Consider the following 22,291-nt stretch of genomic DNA (forward strand, 5'->3'; position numbering starts at 1 on the left):
TTCTACTTACCTAGCTTTAAACAAGGTGGATGGATCTCAGCCACCCCAATCTCAGTTACGATCAGTTGGTGGTTTATGGATCACTGACTAGAATACCTAATAAACATGCAAAGAAAATCTAAAACTCCCATTTTTCCTACAACAATTTCACATCCAATTTATCAAATTAAATGATTATCACTTGTGTGTGCGTGCATGCGCACACTTTCCCTCACGGATGCATGTGCTACATCACATAGATCCATCAGAAGCAAGAAAAATGTTGTGGGGAGAGAGAGAGAGAGTCAAGGAGAAATAATTTCACTTAATCTAGAATATGTCAAAATGAGACATTACAAGGATGATTTAAATGCAATCTTTTATATAAATATTTACATGGACAACACAACTTAAAGAGAAATTGAAGCAAATAGGATGAAAAAAAGATACATTTTAACATATGGGCCATAATTCCAAAAAAAATCACTTCCGAAGAGAAGAACTCATTACCCAGGAAGCTCATATCCAGAAATAAGAAAATTGTACAAAAATTATAGGTAAAGTTGGTTCTATGTTCTAGAATTAGGAAATCTTTCAGAAAATTTTCAATATACAGATGCAAACAAAAAGAGTCCCATTAAAATGTTTATTGAGCATCATACCAGATTTATAAAAAAATTTAAATTAAAATTATTAAACAATAATAACAAATATCTTGACTTCCAAATATCATTTTATTTCTGCATCATCACTACATTTTTGCACATTGCTTCTAGCCATTGACTGTTGGAAAAACAGTACACGCCCATAGTTACATGTATTTTGGTTAATTTAGATTTCCAAATTTATTAAGATTTCATAGTCCCAGAACAAGTGTACTGTGTCCACACATGGAGTTGCATGCATTTGGATTAGTTGAGCTTACATTCACAATGTGCATGCATATGTATGGTACACGTACATTCACTTTCTTATCAGTAAAATGAGAATTCATTAAAAGGGCACCAAAGAGGTGCCGCCCAAGCACAAGAAAAGAAGAGGAAAGATGCAAAACAAGTGTCAAATCAATCTTCACCAATGTATTCAAGAAATCAAGAATTGTGAACCAGTCCAGCTAGTACAGTCTGCTAAACCAAGTAGTAAGAGTTGTTATCAATCCTTGATGGTTGTAAGAGAAGTAGCAGTTTCTTTGAAAATTCTAGCCAAAAAGTGGTGACATATCAAGGAAATGGCTTTTTCCTTTGACTGTTCATATGTATACCCTTCCATTCCCATATCTCCTTCTCTACTGTTTCAGTTCTACTGTTTCAGTTGTAGCCCAGCACGGCCAACCAGAATGGTACCAGATTCAATTGATCGCGGGTCCAGGGTCCGCATGCAAAATATGGTCTATAGATTCAGCATCATCTTCGCATAAAAAGCATCTGCCAACCAAAGTTATACACCTTTTCAGAGGTTGTTAATAGTTATAATCTTCCCCAAAGTTGCCAGCCAAGCAAAAAAAAAAAAACAACTTTGGTCAGCACTAGAGCTTCCAAGTATCTTTCTTGGAAAGTTAATCCTTATCTCAGAGGGTTGTCCAACTTCTTATACAAGAATCTGAAAGTGAAGTAGCCACTTTTGTAACCTTCCATTTAGGCACATCCAGGTTGGTCCAGTTGGAGGCATTTTTGTATAAGCATCCATAGAAATCAGCAAAACAGTCAAGCTCTCAATCTGGGGCATTTCTCACACAGGGGATCTGGGCTGTTCTAATATCAATGGTCAGCGTACATATGCACTAAAGCATCTTTGTTGCACGCAAAATTGAACATGGTAGGATATTTGGGAGCTAAGTGCGGATGAGCTGCCCCATATGTCATGCCAAAAGAAGATATTTTCACCTTTTCCAGCATTTAAATGGATAAGAGTGAAGAAATCCTCCCAACCTTTTCTGATTCATATTCATAAAATTAACCAATAGGACTGCCTAACCTCTTCGGATAACAATTGGACTGCCTAGCCTCTTTGGATATCAGCGGTCAGTGCATGTGTGCAATAAAGCATCTTTGTTGCAGGCTAAATTGAAAATGGTCAGAAATTGGAAGCAAACAGCTAAGTTGGGATGAGCTGTCCCATGTGTCATGGCAAAAGAATATATGGTCACCATTTGCAGCATTGAAATGGATAAGAGTGAAGAAATCCTCCCAACCTTTCTGATTCATTTCCAGACACTTCACGGATAGGACTGCATAGCCTATTTCGATATCCACCCATTGTGATCAAGGTCATAATTTAAAGTTTAAAGCAATAACCTTTCTCCAAAAGCAAATTCTGGAACCATTACTCAAAAGGAATCTAGTACAAGGAATGAAGAGGGGGGAAGTCTGCCAAAACACTTCCAAGGGCTCACAAAAGAACATCTGATTCCCACATTTTCTTCCCAGCCATTCGCATGCATGGCAAATTTACTTCATGCCAAAGAGAATTCTTGTCTAAGAGGGATTGCCAAAACTATCCATTGAAGCAATGTTCTTGGACATCGTCTTACCAAGACAGAAACCCCCTTTCGGCCCTCTAAAGAAAACAAAGAACCTTCCAACCATCAATCTGCTAGGACACCCTCACCATCACTGGCTCCCAAAAACCCACAAACCTATGATTACCATCCAAGGAGACCCCTAAATAAGTCAAGGAACACTATAGAATCCCACACCCAGCTAAAGATGCCAACCCCTTAGATTTATTATAACTAAGATTACTAGAAGCAGTTCCACTCTTCCTCACATTAATTTTTAATCCACAAATCTGCTCAAAAATTTGAAGGAGAGTAAGAACATTCAAAAAAAGATTCTCTATGATTGCCTAAAAAAAACCAATGTCATTTGCACATAAGGTGAGACACAAGTACCCGCTCTCTACCCATTTCAATGCTACTCAGCAATCCGCTATCCACCACCCTATCTAACAATATACTCAAAATACTGATAACAAGCACAACCAAAAATGGAGATAGCAGATCCCCTTGTCCAACACCTAAACCACAACTTAGTTTCAACTTGAAAGGGACCATATTTTTCAAAGTCAGGTGCGTTTTTTTATCTCCATGGAATTTACCTTTAGGACAGTGGATAGTGCATAAGCACACCTCAGATGATCCCATAAGTCCTCTAGGATACTCTCCGTCTGTTTGTTAACGGTGCACAACCAAAATTTCAGCATTCATACACTTATTTCACAACAAACTTAACATGGCTGCACTGGCAAACAATAAACCATCATTTAAGTTTTATGACTGGCATCGAATGAGTCGCCAATTAAACAACCCACTTATCCAAATTTAAGCATACCCGATGGAAAAGAAAAAAATAAATAAATAAACAGAGAGTAGAAAGTATTGAAGTGGTTGCTCAAAACCAACAAGCAGCCATCCAAGAGCTAAAGTAATCGCCAAAAAGTTCAGAAATTGTACACGCGATACTAATTTCCCATTGAGAGGGAGAGAGAGAGAGAGAGAGAGAGAAATTGGGAGCTACCTTGAGTACAGAGGTGAAGCCCTCCGCCTGCTCAATTTCAGAGAAGTGGCGGCACCAACGATTCCAGTCCCAGTCAGAGGACTCCTTGCGGTTGTTGATGCAACGGCAACGGAGATTTGAATTGCTACGTTGCTGGTAAACCGGCAATTTGTGGATAGCACAACCCCACCCCCAATCAGGCCCAAAGAAGCTCGAATTGGCAAATTTCTTAGCAGAGAAGTCGACAAAACAAGAGTGCGTCTGTCTCAATCGAGGCACGGCTACTGCATGTGCCATCGCCGTGCCCCATGCATTTGTGACCGCCATCTCTCCCTCTTTCTCTCTCACCGTCCCCTCGCCGCTGCGAGCTCTTCCTCGGAGATTTCGATATATGGATAGAATCAACAGGATAACCTCGGTCCATTTCAAAATACATCCAGACCCCTAAATGTGGGTCCAACAGGAACAGGATAACCTCGGTCCATTCTATATATATATATACAAAAATTTCAACTTTATTGATAGTGAAGCACGAGCAATTTACAAATAATTACTACAAGCCTATCAAAATTCATATAATTGTTAACAGAGTCACCAGTAATTTACAAATAACTGATGCACGGAAGTCGTATCCGTATTACAAACTTTATCTGATCAGCAAGATCTAGAAGATGACACTAATCCGTAGATTTGGTGCTGCATCAAGGGGTTTGAAGGATTTGTTGGTGATTGAAGTTCCTATGTAATAAAAAAAAAATTTCAAATCATTTAACCAACTAAAACAAAATTAAACATGTTCAAAAGAACAAAAGATAGTCATTTTGAAATTTATAAGTTGAGAGAGAGAGAGAAAGGGATTAGAATAGAAGGGCGTACTACTTCCCTTACATAAACTAAAACAAATGGATCTTCCATGTATATTAAAAAAAAAAAAAGTGAAATATACAAGTCCATTCATTTGGTTTCTAAAACTCTCGTCATAAAACTCAATCACATTTTTTAAAAGAAAATCAAGGTAATGATATGATTAATCTCGGTAAAAAAAAAATTATAGACCTTTTGCATAGTCCAATTCTAAGGGTATGTTGGGTGAGAGAAAAGGAAAAATTAGGAAAGAAAAACTGTGCATAATGAAAAAGAAAGGAATATCTTCTTTTCCTTTTCTTTTTTGGTTAAATAAAAAATAAAAAGAAATTAAATAATTATCATTTAGTTAATGTCAAATGTCTTTCCACACATTTCCTCCTACTTTTAATAATACGTTTGGATCAAGGATTTTACTTTGAAAAATGAAAGGAAAGGAAAATAAGAAAGAAATACATTCTTCATTATATTTTTCTTCTATATTAAATTTTACTAAAAATGAAAGTTTGTTTTAATATGATTGCAAATTAAGAAAAACTAAATATTAATGATGTATAAAATTTAAATTTTGTTCATGAACTCGGTGCATTTTTCATTTTTTTCTCTTACTTTTCTTGATAACCAAACATAAAAACATCAATTCCTTAATATTTTCCTTTCCTTTTCTTTCCTTTCTTTAATATTTTTTTAGTTCCGAATGGAGCGTAAAGGAATTAATATAAAAACTTTGATTTCAAAGTCACTTCCATCTATTTTCTTTCCTTTTAACAAAGGAAAAACATTTTTCTTCTTCTTTTTTGTTCATTATAAGGCCCACAGGGCCCTAGTTACATAACATATATAATTAATTCATTATTTTATGTACATATCCTTATATTTTCTCAAAACCTTAAACTTAGACCTAACATAAATATCTCATACTCAAGCCTTTCAAATTGTTCTCCGAAAATAGGTCACATTTTCTTTTTACTTTTCACTTCTACCCATCTTTCCTTCTTTTACCTTTCCTTTTTATCAAATTGAAATGCAAAATACAATGTTGTCATCATCCCTCAACTTGCCTTACACAATTTTTAACCATTACATTATTTTTGTCAATATCAAGTAACACTAAGAAAACACACTTTTTAACATAATTGTATTAATCATATTTGAGTACTTTATTATTAGATGCCTCAATGGTTTCAATATACATATTCATGTTAGAAGAGATCGTGAGTTAGCTAAAGTTCAATGACTTTCCCAAAAAAAAAAACCCTTCTTTGTATATATAAAGTGAAATCTATTTTACTCCCTATATTTTTAATTAATACAATTTGAGATTCATATCCACTTTTTTCAGTCAATTATAAGCTTATATGGGTGTAATTTAGATAACAAAAGTAATCCATCTCGTATGCTATATGTCTATCCCCACTGCTCGTAGGACACCAATCTAAGATCTCTAACACACAAGTTTAAAATTCTAATAACTAGAATATCTCCTAGTAGAAAAAGACTTAAAACTCAATAATTTCATGCAATTACATCTATTATCCTAACTAAGTATAACAACGTTAGGGAATCTTGTTGGGATGTATATAAAATATCAAAATGCCATTAAACGTTATCATCAATATTTAGTTCCTCAAATGGCATATAAATCACTTCTAAGCACGAGACGAAAGAACCTTCTCTTAGTTTCCACCCTTTAAATCATATCATTTTTAAATTGGTTTAGATAACAAATTTAATTAAATATAATTTATAAATAAAAATATTTAATTATACTAATTAATAGTCAGGTCATAGTAGTCATTTATCATTTCACTATTTTTGCATAGATATGTTAAAAAAATAGTTGACATTAAACTTTAAAAAAAAAAAAAAAAATACATGCTTTTTCAATCTTTCTAAAAAGTGGAAAAGACATTAACACCTTCATTTTCTATCCTCTTTCTTTTCTCGCTAAGCTGTTCAGCCTGTTCCCTCGCTTTTCCTTTCTACCAAGCGTAGCAGCAACAATCTAGTAAAGCCATCCAGAACTTTCAACCATCAGAACAACCATTGTTTTCCTTTCAGCAGTGGTTTGCCAAACTCAAATTATCACTATTTAGGGTTTAATCAAACACTGAAATTGGTTCCAGAATTCAGAAATATATTTAGCAACCTGTACATAATGCTTAATTTTGTCAAACACGCCCTTAACCTATAAAACAAATGCAGCCTTAGATCACTCGTGCAATTCCATTTTCCACACTTTCCACTCCTTTTTTTAACTCCAGACAAAACAAAACTATTGACGGTACGTTTGGGAACATGAAATTTAAAAGTGAATTTATCCAACTATATTGAATTTCTACCAAATCAACATAATTTTAAGCCTATAATCTAAACCAACCATCCAGCAAGTTGCTTTGGAATAGTGCAAAGCAACCAAAACGCATGGGACCCTGCAAGACTTTAATAGAGCCACTGCAACAAGTGTAGGAAGCAACTGGGAGTCTCAATATATTAATATAAATAGCCACGATGACAGGTAAAACACTTTGCTTAGAAGTGCGGGCAAATACAAATTTCATAATTTACATGATCTATAGGGTGGATGAGAAATGATTGTGGGTAGGATCCGGCAGTCCCCAAAAAGCAGAACCATGTAAACAAGGAAAAGAAAAATATTGAAGAAAATGGGGCTGCAGTCACAAGTTACAACACGACTACATACCTAAATTCCAATGGCCAGCCAAAAAAAGGAAAAAAAAAAATCAAATATATCATTACCAACTTATGTGATTCAATCAAAAGATTCTCTGAACTACAATGAGAACCCAGCACAAAAATCAAGAATGGGAAGAACCCATGTTAGGGCATGACGTAAGACCTATATGAGAATCGGAGGAACCTGTATGAGACAACTGGAGGAACAGTTTACTGCTGAGGCTGGAAGGAGTGAATACACACATGTTCAACAAAGGGTGGTTCGATGCTGGTGGGGTCCTGAGTTGCCACCGCTACACCTCCATTCTCAGCAGTTTCCAAAGCAGTATCTGCATCACTGCCCGCCCCAGCATTTTCTGCACGAACTGGGCGTAGAAGACCCTGCAATCTCAGCAGATAGCTCTGGCTGGAGGTTTGAGTCCTCACATACCGAGTGGAAGTCACAACACTGGCAGATGAGCGTTCCGAATCAGGACGGAGATTGGTTAGGGCACTCAAATCAAGATTTGGGAAGACAGAGCAACGACACCGTGGACACTTCACATTCAATCGAAGCCACTCGTCAATGCATTCGACGTGAAAATTGTGAGCACAAGGAAGGCCGCGAACCTGCACCACTTCTAGTCAGAAACTTGGGTCCAGCTTCTAACAAAAGTGTCATTCACATGTGCATGTAGCGCTGCATATACCTTGTAAATTTGTAAATGTACAGTTTTGTATCTGACACTCCGTTTTACTTGGGCATGTCATTTAGGACATTGATTTATCTAAAACAGCCACTAGCCCAAATTCTGTGTGTGTGTGTAGTTGACAGCCAGCATAAATTGTTTGTAGGTCCCCCTGAGCATGAATCTATTAAAGAATATCGAAGACCTGTACTAAGATCTGGCCTAGGATCGAGTTGGTGGTAAAAATGACTTGTTCAGTATTTCCCTTTCAGAAAAGGGAGGAAATGAACTATAAGGTAATAATTTTTTTGAAAAAAAATGAATCAATAAAATATGAAATTTTCAAATCTGTATAATACTGCTATCACAGGATAAGTGAATAAATATTGAACACAGGAAATATTAACCTCATTCCCCACACGAAACTCTTCTAAGCAGATAGGGCATTCACTGCAATCAGTAGGAACAGCTTTTAGCCTGAACTTGGGAAGTTCTTGAATCAATGCCTCCACAGCTTCTCTCTGCACAAAACCAAAATAACAATCAGGGCCATCTGAGTACAAGAAACAGTATTATAGAATTCCTTAACAAAGACTCCTGAGTAAGAAGAAAAGAAATCATAAGTAACAGATCCTAAAAGGATATTGAGATGCATACTGACATTCTTGAAAGAGATCAAGTGTAAAACACTCTATTAGCCTTTCTTATTCATGGGGTACTGTATATACATTAAACAAGTGTCAACTTGATATTTAAACACACTGAAATAAATGATAGTACTAATATCCACTAAAAAGATAAGGTGAAAAATACAACATCCGCCATTTTTATTTGAAAGGAATAGCATAGGGGGCAGTAAAGAAGTTAAATAGTTATAAGTTGATATTTAATACACCCCAAAGCGAAAGCCTGCATGTGCATCAAAAGAGATCATGTGCAAAATAGTCATGAGCCTTTTATTCATAGTGGGAACATTGCCAGGAATACAGCAAACAATTTTCAATGGAACCACAGAGCAAACTAGAAGGAAATGCAATGCAGACGTGTGTGTGCATGTGGAGAGAGAGAGAGAGAGAGTTCAACTTCCTCTTGTTGAACATTTCATAACAAGTACCTCAAGGAAAGTTGGTCCCCAATACTAATCAATAGACAATTAGACATTGCCACCAAATTGTAGGTTTGAATTGCCAATAACTTCAAAATCAACTGCTTGAAAGGTTCTAGGATCATAATTTTTATAATCAAGTGGTACAACAAATAATGGCGCTCAAAAAAGTTGGCTCAATGTTTCTAGCCGATGATATCTGGTGACTAACAAGTAGTTACCTGAGTTGGGGTCAAGTAAAGTCCAGGATGGTATGCAGCTGCATCTTGGCCCATGCCTCTCATCTCTTGACCAGCAGCTTCAAACGCCCAATCTGGTACCCGAATCATGTCAACCAAAACCTGAAATGAGCAGTCAAATACATCTTACAGCTTTGTGATTGTAGGAGCAGCCAAAAAAAAAAAAAAGATAAACAAGGGACATAAAAAGCACCAGGCTATTTTCATGCAGGGAGACAAAACATGCCTAGGCTATTTTCATGCGGGGAGATAAAAATAAAGAAGGCAACAAAAATAATAAAAATAAACATAAACATACACGTGAAGAGTAAAAGAAGAGTTAAAAAAGCATGCATATCTGAACCTCTGATATCCAGATCCTACACTTCACCTTAAAAAACAGATGCCAAACACTTTGTGGAGCACCACTGGACATTCATGGATGAGTTTGACATGAACAACTGGACATGCATCCACACTTGATAGACATACTTGTATCCAAGTAACACGGATTAAGAAACAAACAACCACTAAGACTGCATATACACTACGGTGTCATTTAGTTCAGGGATCCTTGAGGATTTCTATGAATGTTATGCTGTGGCATCCCATTTCTATTTGTTTCATGTTCAAAAGTGACAACAGTAATCTTATTCTTGGGAACGAAGGATTCCCACAAAACATGGAAATCTCATTCCAACAAAAAGAATCTTAGATTTCAGCATCCTACTTTTGGGGCTAAGGTGATTAAAAGTAAAGATGGAATTCATCAAAATGAGTGGGAGACTAGAGAAAGTGGTATTATTTCTCAAGCATGTCCCTGGAAGTTTGTGTCCCAGGTGCGATTCAGTCTTTCCTCTAATTTGATTCGAGGTAGGAAATGGGTGGATGAGGGCGCATTTTTAGGAGGATGTCTGGGCGGATGAGGTCTCTTTGGAGCTGAAGGTGCTTTGTTTGCTCAAGATTTCTCCTATTCATAACGCACCTATCAATCCATTCCTCTCTTGGGGAGGGGCCATCTTTCATGGGACTTCCATTTTTTCAGGAAACTCAATGAAAGAGAGGTTGATGAGCTCACCACCTTGCTTTCTGCACAGGAGCATTTCATCCCAACCAACATGTTGATGGCAGAGTGGGGGAGGGCGACTCTTCAGATCTTCTAAATCTTTTTTTCCCACACCTATTAAAAACCCCTTTCTCCAATGGTTTTCCTTGGAGCCACATTATTTGGAAGGCTAAAGTTCCTTGGAAATTCCGGACATTTATCTGGACTCAAATACTGAATAGGATTAACATGCTGAATCTGCTACAGATCAAAAGGTCTTATATGTCACTCGGTCTGATATGTGCATGGTGTGCCATGAGTCCACAGAAACGAATGCACATTATTTTCTGCACTGTTAAGTAGCCTTCGGCCTTTGGGTGGCACTACCAAACGAGGGAGATTTATTGCTCATGAAGCATAGGGGTTTAGATTCAAGTAGAAAGGGCTGTTTTTTATGGAGTTGAGCAATTTTCACTATCTTATGGACCCTTTGGATCAAGACGAATGTGAGGATCTGTATGGGCCGCACATCCTGCCCTAGCCTCTTATGGGATAGAATTATGTTCTTGGCTTCATTTTGAGCCCATTGCTGTCTTCTTTTGGGGTTTATCTCTGTCTGACCTTCAAAGGTATTGGAAGTCATCATGTGGAATTTTCTTCTTTTTTATTTTTTCGGTTGTAGATTATCATGAGGACTTCTTGACCTCCTCCATTGTACACTGTTTTGTCTATTAATACAATTTTCTCTTGTAAAAAAAGAGATTAAATTGTCCCCACTAATTTTGCAGGGTGGACGTCGATGCCCCTCCCCCCTCAAAATATAATATCATTAAATATCATTATTATATTCCCAAAAATAAATTAATAAAATTTTTAAAAATGAACGTATTACTATAATATCACATTATTAGTTACTTATTTTTATTGTATTCATAAAATGATATAATAAAGTACTTTATCTTATAATACATTATAATCACACACCATTATGGTATATGCAATAATAAATTATTATAGTATTAATAATATGAAGTTAAAGTATTAAAATAAATATATTTATATATCATTAACATATGATTATTCTTTGTTTATAATATTACAGACACAGGTCAAGGGTATTTTCATGAGCTAATTGAATGCATAACAAGATTTCCATGTTGAATCAAACACATACATGGGTATCCTAGAACCCTATAAAGCAAACCAAACAAAATATTCCCTTGAGCCATGCATCACATTCCGAGGAACAGAGTGCCCAAGAATGTCATCTCAAATGGGCATCTTAGATCCCACAAACCAAACATCACATGATAGATCATTTATAGCAGTACAGCAAGACTTGCATTTCTTGACAATGTTAATTGAGTTACTATTTCTTCACATTTTTTTCAAACTTCATGCAAAAGAGACAGGTGAATGGGGAAAAAAAAAAAGCACCAAATTTGCAAGCTGACAAATTCTTTCATGATCCCTTACACAGCACTAGCAAATAATCATAATTAAACCCACCAATTATGATAAGACATTACCCCATATTCTGAGACAGGAATCCCCTGTTGTGCACGTAATAGGTGTGCTTGTCTTCGTGTCAACCACTGCACCGGTAGGAGAAAATCAGAAAACAAGGATCAAATGTCAGCATACGTGTTTGTGGGTGGAAAATGTAAACATTGAATGCTTTTGTCATGCATTGATGCCAAACCAACCACACAAAATTAGTAATATTGAGCAATGAATTAAAGGGGGAAAGTGTAATGTGAGGCATTTAATCCTAACAAGACAAGGAATTAGCCTCAAGGTGTTAAAATGTAAGCCTTTTGGGAATTTCACTTGTTCATATATTAATATATGCATAAATATATACATAAATTACAAAACAATTATGAAAAAATAAGGAATATTAGGGAAACTGAAAATAAATTTGAAAAATAAAATCAAATATGATCTGTAAAGTAGTTGTTGGTCACTCTAGGATACAAACTTAAATTCATTCAAGTAAACCATGCTAAAAGATAAACATAACATATATTGTGTTCACAATCGTTCACAATTCAAAATGCAACTCTCAATTGCTCCAAAAAAGTTTAGGTTCAAGAGTTTTAGAAATTCACTCAGATAACAGCATGTCTTGATCCTTTCATATATACACCTAATTAACTTATACCAGACCTTAGTTTAGTAACCAAGTAAAGTATGCCTTCAAACTCACAAATCCATAATGTAAAAGCCTCAACCAAGAAGGCAATAAAGGTGATTACGTTTTGAAGGTGTGGTATTTTATACTATGCCTCAAGGAGTTTTAAGCACACTCGTCTTGAGGAGAGCCGCCAGGCAAGGCTCAATTTTGCCTTTTAAGACATTGATATGGAGCAATATAGGGAATGAAACAATATATCAACCATGCAATCAAACAAAGTCGTACTCCAAATTTAATACAAGGAGAACTGGAATATAAGAATGGCAGCTCACCTTCCCCATGGACATGCAAGCAATGCAAAGGAGCCCACAATAGCTGAAAAGCAACCAAATGAGGAAACCCCATTTCTGACCTTCTTCAGGCAACTGCAAAGCATTTACAAACATTACTTCAATTTTCTAAGTTTAATGGTACATAACTGTGTCATAGATATGGCAATGAAAAAATATGTGTTTGAATTTAAAGGAATAACTTACACAGTCTCTTGCACTTGTGAACCACAGGGTACCAATTATAGTCCAAGCCCAAAGAAAGGGATAAAGTAGCAGAGAAAGAATTGAAAGAACCACAACTCTTCCACAAAAGCGAGCATATCTCTGCTGCCGCCCAAAATCCCTAAAACCATTAAAATTTGAGAAAAAGGAGCCCTTATTATCTTCAATGTGGGTACATATATGATGCTAGTGAAGAATAAAGTACCAAAAGAACCAAACTAACACAAGTCACACAACCACATCATAAAACGATTTGAAAGCAACACAAGTCACACAACCACATCATAAAATGATTTGAAAGCAACATTTCTAACTTGCTTAGGTCAACACTCAAGCAGATACAGGGGCAAATAATTATTTTAACTAAAAGAAACCAGAATCCAGGTAATTATGTTGAGTTGTGTGACTGAGACAACAGGACTATAATGTTAATAAATTATCCATAACAAAGCAACAGCTTTTTCCCTCCATAAATCCAGACAGTAGTCCTGAAGATTTTTCTGATTCAACACCATGTCAAACCAAATAAAGAACCCACAGGGCCAACTTATTCCCTTCGCTCGAAATTTAATTGAACCAAAGAGATAATACAACATCTACCGGGATTCATTTGGATGAAAGATTAACAAAAGCAATGCAAAATTCACAATGGCATATAAAAATTCTCATTATTTATTCAATATATAATCACTGTGAACTAACTTAAACTAGGATGCTGGGACCATGCCACACCTGAAGTTCTAACTTCAAATAAGAGGAAAACAATTAAAATCAAATCAAATAGAACTGATTCTACCTGACAAGCTGAGGTAGCATGTGCAGAGAAAAAGATTGTGGGATCCATCATATTGGAATTTTGACCGATTAGAGATAATTACAGGGAGATTTAGTGGCGGAGAGAAATCCTCTGGCATGGAAATGCAGCGTGTAGACTACGGAAGGTGCCACTGGGTGAATCCTCAACCCATACTTCCAAATTCTTGGGAAAATTCCAAACTAATCAAAATTGATAACCAAAATGGAAAAGGGAAATTACGGACTGCTCCTTCATTATCTGGGGTAACATAAATATAAGTACATAGAAACTTGCTCATTAAATGTGCCAAGGAAATGACTAATCTTGATTGCAGTTGTTTCTAACTTCTCTAGACTAAAAAGAAACCTTATTAATGAACTCTGAAAATAAAGTTGTCCTTGGGAAATAACACATTGACTTGATTTTAACAGAGATGCCCAGATAACAACAACTAATAAATACTACAGCAATTAGCAACTAACAATATTAACTATGATTCACTGGCGCAGGAGCACTGCATCACAAGCATCACACCCAGGAAACTAAGACTCACTAGTCACATTTTTGTAAATGCCTCTAAACTTTGAAACAGCTACATTGCAGACTATCGAAGGACATTTATTAATTTTCTTAATTAGAAAGGAACTGAATGCAAGCATATGAGGCCTGACAATATACCTGCACACATCAAGCCTTTTTTTGGATAATAAGAACTGATTTATCAAGGATGTGAGGGTGAAAACCAAAATAATACAAGAGGATAAGACATCCTCTTAATTTTCAAATATATAAAAAAGAAAACAAGGCAAAATCAATACAACCAATATTTTCCAGTGAATATCAGTTGAAAGCATTCCTTTAAAATTGAGCAGCAGAAGGCCATAAAGAGGCAAGGAAGACTATGTTATTCCAAAGCAGGCTCAAAGTCAAATATTGACCTTGTCCAACAAAATACACCAATCGCAGTGATTGCCACCCCGCTCCACAACATTTTTTCCTCCTTATTTCTTCCCCCCCTACCCCACCAAAGAAAAAGGTGAAACCCCATCTAGAGAATCTGGCAGGCCTGCTCTCCAAACAAACCAAAATGTATATTCCTCAAAGGACCAGCGCAAGGCAAAGAAACATGAGAATGAGATTCACCATGACTCTGACGCATTAAACAAATAACCTCAATAAGGCCATCAAACTTGCAACAGATTATTGGTGTTAGCTGTAGCTCTGTTAAGGACTACCAAGTAGTAAACTTAGTTTCAATTGTTCACAAAAGGAAAGAGGTAAAAAGGTTGAATAATATGAGAATAGAAGCATCTACAAGAATAAACTCCATAAGGGACCATAACTATCCAAGGTCCAAATCCTACCAATACCATCATCACTAGAAGGTTGAAAAGAGTAAAACACCTAGCTAGAGAAGCCAAATTAAATAACTCATTAGATCTCAAATTCAAGGCAGCCAAGCCACTCATAGAAATATAAATTTTGAGGCCAGATATTCTATTCAAAAATTGCAACAAAGGACTTGGCAAAAGAAACTCTTTCCTTAGATATGAAATGAAATCATCAGCAAACTATAAATGCAAAAGACTCAACTCTTCAGATCCAACCAAAAGACCCTGCACAAACCCCCAACCCACCATTTAGCCTTCTAACCATTCTATCCCAACATTAACAACCAACATAAAAGGAAAGGTAGCATTTAGACCTTTGGTTCCAGGAGGTCTAAGGTTCAAGTCCAGTTATTTGAGTTTTTTCCCATTATGTCAATTATAGGCCACTTTGTAATGCTTGTCTTTGTACACATGTACAAGTTCGAATGTTTGGCTCTTCATGTGCAAGATGGTGTTGCACATTAGGGGAGTACCAAATAGCATGATATACATTGTTGGCCCACAACAAAACAACTTAAGCTTTTAGGTAAAGTGATGATCGAACAAAACTGAACGCTAAAATCACATCATCACAAAATTTTTTGTCCAAAGTAGCTCAAAAACTGAACGAAAAATGGAGTGGAAAGGGAAAATTATTTGGTTGTACTGGCAGTATAAATAAATTAATTGGTAACATTTTCCCTTTGTGCCCCCCCCCCCCCCCCAAACAAAAAAAAAGGGCTGGCTTAAGTCCCACTTGGTGGTGTAGGCTACATGAACCCTTTTCAGCTAATTTACCCAATTAAGAGCATTTTTCTCTACTAGATTAAGAGCTATTAAATACTTGCTCACTATCTCATTCCAAGTTATTTTAGGCCTACCCTACCCTTTTCATGTCAGAAACAGCAACTAACTCACTGCTCCCCCCCCCCCCCAAACAGAGTTTCCACATGCATAAAACCACACTAATTTATGATGTAAATTTTACCCCCCAATTTAAATTCAAGCATTACGAAATCAAGATATATTTATAACTTGACAATTCAACTTTATGTGAACATTTGGAAGAAATAGTGGATAGAGGCATCCACAAACACCCTCTCTTGATGTTCTCGACAAAAAGAATCCAAATTCCCTTATCAAGACTATAATCAATGCCAACGCCTAAGCCAATCCCAATCTGTCAAGAGAACAACTTGTAGATATCCCGTCAATGAGTCTCACAATAAGTTCACACCACTACTTTTCCACCTACTTGGCTGTGTGGTAAACCTCAACCAAAGATGAAACTATAGGTGGAGTAGAATGTAGGTCAAAATTGTGAAAAGAAGTTCTAGAATCTAGAGGTTTTAAGACAATAGAAATAATACAAAATATATGAAATGTAATTTTAGTCATGATAGAAGGAATATTAGAAAAATATTAACCTTGATGATAAAAAAATTAATAGTATTTTCAATAATTCCTTTCTTGGGAAATGGCACTAGAAATTCATGAGGGAAAAAAGATCACCTTTGGCGGGAATCATTGCTTCTAAATATGGGCTCGAGCACAATTAATGGATAACTCATACTAGAAGAAGATCATATTGTGGATCCTTTGGAACATTCTCCTTCATTGGAAATGTTGAAGATTGGGAACTTGATCACCCCATTGACTTTTAGAGCAGTTTGTACACGTTCCAATATCAAAACATTACCAATGAACCAAAATGGATCCTAGATACTAACGGTAGATTCACGGTCAAATCTTTTTTACAGGAAACTCTCACCAATCAGAACGAATTGCTGCAATTTCCCTTGGAATCACATCTAGAAGACAGCAGCCCTCGAAAAGGCTGCTTTTCTTGCTTGGGAGGCAACATGCGGGAAGATTTTACAATTTTCAATTCATTACATAAGATTCATATAAATTCCACACCAAATTTATTCGAATCTTACTAGAGAGTCTAAAAACAATTGAATCATGCTGAAACTATACAGGACCTCATGAATCTTATAAATCAGTATGAACCCACCACGATTCTATACCCATCGTATCCCAACAGCCTGACTGGTCTACAATCCTCAAAACAGATTTAATTTTTTTTTATTGCCTTTGCTTTTACACAATTACCTTCCATTCTTTTTCTACAAAATCTTTGTGCTAAGAAAGAGGAGAAAAATAGTACTTTAGCTCTTGTGTTGCCTTTACAAAACCACTCTTCACTCTTGGAGGAGTATAGTGTTCTGCCATTAACAAGGGGCATAACACTCATAGGCTAAGGTAGTACTCGTGTAGTTTGTTTAGTTAATATCATTTGATTAGTTAATATATTTTTTCTTTTTAATTTGAGAAAAAATAGGCATGAAATATTATTTTTTAATTGTTGATAAACACCAAAATTCTCAAAAGAATTACAAACTAAAAGTTCCTTCCCTTTCATCTTCATCTCCTGTCCTCAACGTTTTTTCATATCCTCATGTAGCTCTGAAAGGCACTGAATCACTGCTTTCTGATTCGACGGAGTGTCTTCAAAACTGCATTCTTGATCGCTATCTCTTGTTGCCATCTTTAGCACCCTTGGTTCCCCAGCCTCCAAAAGAGATGATTGCACTCTGCACAAGCTCAAGTTCCTTCTCGTGATCCAAACAAAGAAATGGATCACTTATGTTTTTCAGTCAAACTCTTTAGGGCCTGTAATTGATAGAATTCTTCTGGCCCACCCACATAAGTTTCCTTAAGCTTAGGGCTTCTTTTGGGCTTCATAAAATTAGGGCCTGTTATCCGTAATGACCGCCTTAGCCCCACGGTTTATTAAGTCCAGCAGCCCATTTCTAGTTGACCCAAACCTAATCTAGTTTTGGGTTTTACCATGAGGACAGGGCCTCAAACACAAAATATCTTGCTCACTTCTAACCCAATCTCCTTCATCAATATGTTGCACAGCCTCCACTTCTTTTGAATTGTTGCCCCCTTAATTAGCATGATTTGCTGGCAACATCCTATAATTCTTGGCGTGAATCATCCTCCCCAAATAGCGTAGTACTGAGGTTGTCTTCCTCAGCCTCCACCCACCAGAAAAATTCCATAGCCACCGCTAAGGAGCCTCTAAACGTTTGAAAATTGATTACCATGATTCTTGCTAGTCAAAACCAATGGAACTGATCCATGGCTTCAGTTGAAAGAAATACAATCCAAGCACCTTGGATTCTTATCCTCTTCGCCCTTCTCTACCTCATTTCTCCTTAAGGCTGTTTTGCTATGCTCCCCTCCAACATTTCAAGCAAGTTCTTCCACCTTAAGGCTTCCATACCACCAGGCACACATCATTTGGATGGCACTTTGTTCTGAATCTTTTCCTTTGAAATAAAATGACCAAATTTGTTGACTCTTAATCAAGCCAACAAGAAATGATTTGGAGCCCTGAGAGATTTCACCCATGGAGATGGAGTTTTGGTAAATGAAAAAACATATAACTCCTTTACAAACCACCTTCACTCCTCTAATGAAAGAATGATGGAATAACTATGCATCTTATTGGTCTCGATAATGTTCAGCGCACTGCCATTTTCTTCAAAACAGAAGCTTTTTTTACTGATTAAGATACTCCTGCCAAGAAGATATACTTTTGAAGAAAAAAAGGAGATCTAAAATATCAAAAGAAAAATTGAAGAAAGGGTAACTGTTGGATGGAAGCCATATCAAGACTGTTCTTTCATGCCGGAATCTTCTCTCTCTCTCTCTAGATTGGACAAGGGATTGGGGGAAATTGAAGTGGATGAGCATTCTATGCCAACAATTAAATTATCATGTGTGAATATAAAGTTGTTTGTAATATGGAGCAGATATTCAAAAGCATCAAATCTCCACCGTGACCAAAAAAAAAAAGGATCCAGCAACAATTCAACACAAATCATGTATTCCAAATTACAACCACTGTAGCAGCTCAAAGCTTGAAGCTAAAGTCACTTGGCATAGAGAATCTTTAGGCTTAAGTCACCATGTGCTTCTTTTCCACAACAATAATTGGCTCATTCCCATTAAGGATTGATAGACTAACATGGAACTCCAATCAAACATGCATTATGTAAGTTAATAAATAAACATATACCACCAAAATATTATTCCCATGTTGTCTGGCCTAGACATAAGATAATAATTAATGATGCCCTCGCCCTTTCAGTGCTGGTGCTTGAAATTTTTCATGAGCATTTAGGAATTTTAAGCAGTCAGTACAAAGAGAATTACTTGATTCCAAAGTATGCATAAAGTCAGACAACCGGAATTCATGTATACAAGGAAAAGAAATCCTCCTTTTCTGGTTGCACAGTTTTTCTTGCTCTTTTGTTTTCCTTGTTTTTAATTTAGCAGTCTTTTCCTGAAGCAGCTTTTCAACTTGCTCTATCTTGGTTAATGAATTCTTATTTAATCTCATTTAACCTATCTCACCCCCCACCCCCCCCCCCCCCCCAAAAAAAAAAACAAAAAAGAAGCCTCTAATGGCATACAACTATAATGAAGAAAAAAATGAATAATAACCTCAAAGGCATAAGATAGGAGGGCTTACAAACCCATTCCAGCAGCAAGCCCATTATCTACAAACATCAGCAGCCGAAACACAAACACAGTAGTGTAGTCAACCTGAGCCAGTAAAAAGAATACAAGCATTGAAAATTTAGAACAACACTTTCTCCTTGCAACCCAAAGCCAAATTAAATATTAAATCAATGAGAATCCTTCAAGAGTGAAAAACTCACCACAATCCATATATGCAATGGGTATGTACAAAGATGGTACCGTCTCCAATTGATTGCCACTATGATTCTAATTTTTCAATCGTTAAAGAACACAAATAGAGAAAAATCTTTGATAAAGATGCGGATATTGAATTACACTTGACAAATTCGCATTGTAAAAACTGACTCAAAAATGTATTAATTCGAACCTATCGACATAAAACCCAAAACTTTTACAGAGACCTATCAAAAATTGAAAATCTTTAAATAATACAGCGAAACTATGCCTCAGCTCATCCACATTGAAACCCTAATGACGAATGCCAGGGATACACACTTGTCGCAAGCATTGACAAGAAAAACCCATCATACCTGCAAGAATGAAAAATAGAGGGCAAAATTTACAAGACTGTCTCACCAAGAATGTGATTAACCGAAAAAGGAAAAAAATTGAGGACATGAACACAAACAAGCAAGCAGGCAGGCACACATGCATGATAATTTTCAGCGAAATTTTCAAACTCACCACTTGAAATCTACTCCTCTGATAGCCATGGAAGCCAAGCTACTTCGAAACCCTAAAGACACGCAAAGATCGAATCCTCATTTCGTGCCACGAATGCTTGAATCGAAGAAACAAATCGAACCGAAGCATCAAATGCAACGAATCTATTCGAAATCAGACGAATATTTAGCGACAGCCGAACAAAGGAGTGGATGGCAGAGAGGGAAAGTCCCAAAGAGGAACCGATAAAGAGAGTCTTATAGGAAAGAGACTCAGAAGGTTGCAGAGCGGAGCTAACGAAGCTTTTCCAGAGGGAGAGAGAGTAGAGGAAATGCAGTGAAAGCCGAAAGGAACTAATGCAGGTGTGGGGATGTTGACGGTGCGTACGCCGTTAGTTGACGGCGGTTATGTTTGAGATTGTTTTCGTTAATTGAATGCCATCAGGCTTACGGTCATTGTGGCCAGGACACGTGCGTCGTGTCATGCAATTTGGAATTTCCTTTTTTTTTTTTTTTCGGTAGGAAAACTTGGAGCATGAAAATTTTAAAAATTAGTTCCAACTATAAAATTCAATTAAATCTAATAAAAAATTAATTAACCATTTGTTTCATTTAGATTTTATTTCAACTTTTTAAAAGTACTTATGTTGTTTGTTCGATCTTATTTGGATAATTTGAAAAATTATAATTTGTTGTTAAATGAAAAAGTCGAATGACCTTCGAGATGCTTTCCGATCATGATCACCTGAAAAAGAATGAAATAAGGGTTGCTTGAAGAACTCAGGGTGTATTTCGGAGGATCACTCCAATGTCTAAACAAGTGATTGGCTCAAGATGTTTTATGCAACGGCAGAATAGTTTAGAATGAGATGCCTATACCATTTCATGGCATCCATCTTTTATATTGGCTACGTTTGACCCTGGTTAATATGTCATTTATGAGTGCGTTTATAGTGCTTAGCGTGAATCACTCCATTCTTTATAGTCATTATAGTGTTGGCGTCAATTCCTCTGGCCAAGCAATTAACTTGGATAGTGATTACCCTCATCAATGTAGGGCTAGTCTTCTCTTAATTTATGATAGGCTAGTTTTCTAGTGATATTTGGGGTATATCAGTCCCCCGCCCCCCCCCGAAGGTTTCGAATTTTTGAAGCTCGATTCCAAAGTTTGAAAGTTGTCCTTTTTTTTTTTTTTTTGAGTTTTTTATTTTGATGATAACAAACCAGAGGAACTTAACATATTTGGTTAGTGATGATATTTCAGGACTCAAGTATGCGAATACAAGATCAAGTGCTCACAAGGATCATTGAAAGCTTATACTCTAAAGAAAGATGATCAAATGAAGTTTAAAGAATATTAAGGCATGGATTCAAAGATGATCTAATAAAGATTGAAGATCATGAGAACATGAATATTAAAGAGAACTTGCTAAAAGTTTAAAGTATATTGAAACTTAGAGACAAGATAGAGTCAAAGAAAAACAAGCATGAAGACTTAAATGTTTAGAATGTCAAAGTCTTAAGAAGTTTTTATGTAAGTATTTCAAATAATTTCAATATAAATGTATGAAACTCTTAGGTTAATTTCTTGGACTTAGATATTTTTTAAAATACTTGGAAAATATTTTTATAAGGTCAAAAGTTATTTCAAAAAGACAAAAATTATTTTTGGAATGAAAAACACTAAAACGAGATTTTCCAAATTCTATTATTTTTTCTATATCCGCATTAATGTACATTGTTCTCTATCAAACACTCTTTATCATAAAAAGTTTTCAACTTTTGGGATTTTTTCTTAACTTTTTGTTGATATCAAAAACGTCTAATTTGAAGTAGTATAGAAAAAGTTATGATCAGAATACTAGTGGGGGGTTGAAGCTGTCAAACGACTGAAGTTTAATTCAGAAGACTAAAGAATTTTCTCAGACGACTGAAGATTAAGTTCAGTCTACTGAAGAATTTCTGAATGAATTTCTGAAGAGGCAGTGTATCCTCAGTAGATTGAACCTGAACTTCAGTAGACTAAACCTGAAGTTTTGTAGACTGAACCATGTCAGCCTAGTCGACTAACCTTGTTTCCAATTAGTTTTTTAGTGTTTTAAAGAACTTCAAAAGACTGAACCCGATACTTCAGTCTACTGA

The 22,291-nt window shown here is 36.1% G+C and overlaps 2 protein-coding genes across 4 annotated transcripts in view; both read right to left on the reverse strand.

Moving 5' to 3' along the window:
- The window catches only part of LOC131146102 (protein EXECUTER 2, chloroplastic-like), a 37,315-nt gene extending 33,357 nt beyond the window's left edge, over positions 1–3,958 (reverse strand). The window contains exon 1 of the mRNA XM_058095431.1: positions 3,495–3,958. Within this exon, the coding sequence (XP_057951414.1) occupies positions 3,495–3,800 (306 nt within the window). The 5' untranslated portion in view covers positions 3,801–3,958. The remainder of the gene's footprint in view (positions 1–3,494) is intronic.
- A 2,847-nt stretch (positions 3,959–6,805) lies between these two features.
- On the reverse strand, positions 6,806–20,505 carry LOC131145996 (E3 ubiquitin-protein ligase SIS3). Of its 3 annotated transcripts, XM_058095210.1 has the most exons (10): positions 20,172–20,505; positions 19,979–20,017; positions 19,667–19,733; positions 19,477–19,550; positions 12,744–12,882; positions 12,540–12,632; positions 11,600–11,665; positions 9,029–9,148; positions 8,110–8,223; positions 6,806–7,643 (listed from the first exon to the last, which is right to left on the reverse strand). In XM_058095210.1, the coding sequence occupies exons 1-10, from the start codon at positions 20,198–20,200 to the stop codon at positions 7,245–7,247; spliced, it is 1,140 nt and encodes a 379-aa protein (XP_057951193.1). In that variant the 5' UTR covers positions 20,201–20,505; the 3' UTR covers positions 6,806–7,244. The 3 variants fall into 3 exon arrangements, with proteins under 3 accessions (XP_057951193.1, XP_057951194.1, XP_057951195.1); XM_058095211.1 differs by lacking the exon at positions 20,172–20,505 and having other exon boundaries at positions 19,449–19,550; XM_058095212.1 differs by lacking the exons at positions 19,477–19,550; positions 19,667–19,733; positions 19,979–20,017; positions 20,172–20,505 and adding an exon at positions 13,558–13,797.
- Between the last annotated feature and the right edge of the window lie 1,786 nt (positions 20,506–22,291).

Source organism: Malania oleifera, chromosome 13 (assembly GCF_029873635.1).
Source record: "Malania oleifera isolate guangnan ecotype guangnan chromosome 13, ASM2987363v1, whole genome shotgun sequence".
In the NCBI taxonomy this organism is placed as follows: Eukaryota; Viridiplantae; Streptophyta; class Magnoliopsida; order Santalales; family Ximeniaceae; genus Malania; species Malania oleifera.

Coding starts and splice junctions, on each gene's coding strand:
- LOC131145996 (XM_058095210.1), bottom strand. CDS start 20,200: ATGGCTATCAGAGGAGTAGATTTCAAGTG. Junction 12,883..19,476: donor CTTGCTGCTGGAATGGGTTT/GTAAGCCCTCCT, acceptor TAATGGTTTTAG/GGATTTTGGGCGGCAGCAGA. Junction 7,644..8,109: donor AGTTTCGTGTGGGGAATGAG/GTTAATATTTCC, acceptor GAAGTGGTGCAG/GTTCGCGGCCTTCCTTGTGC.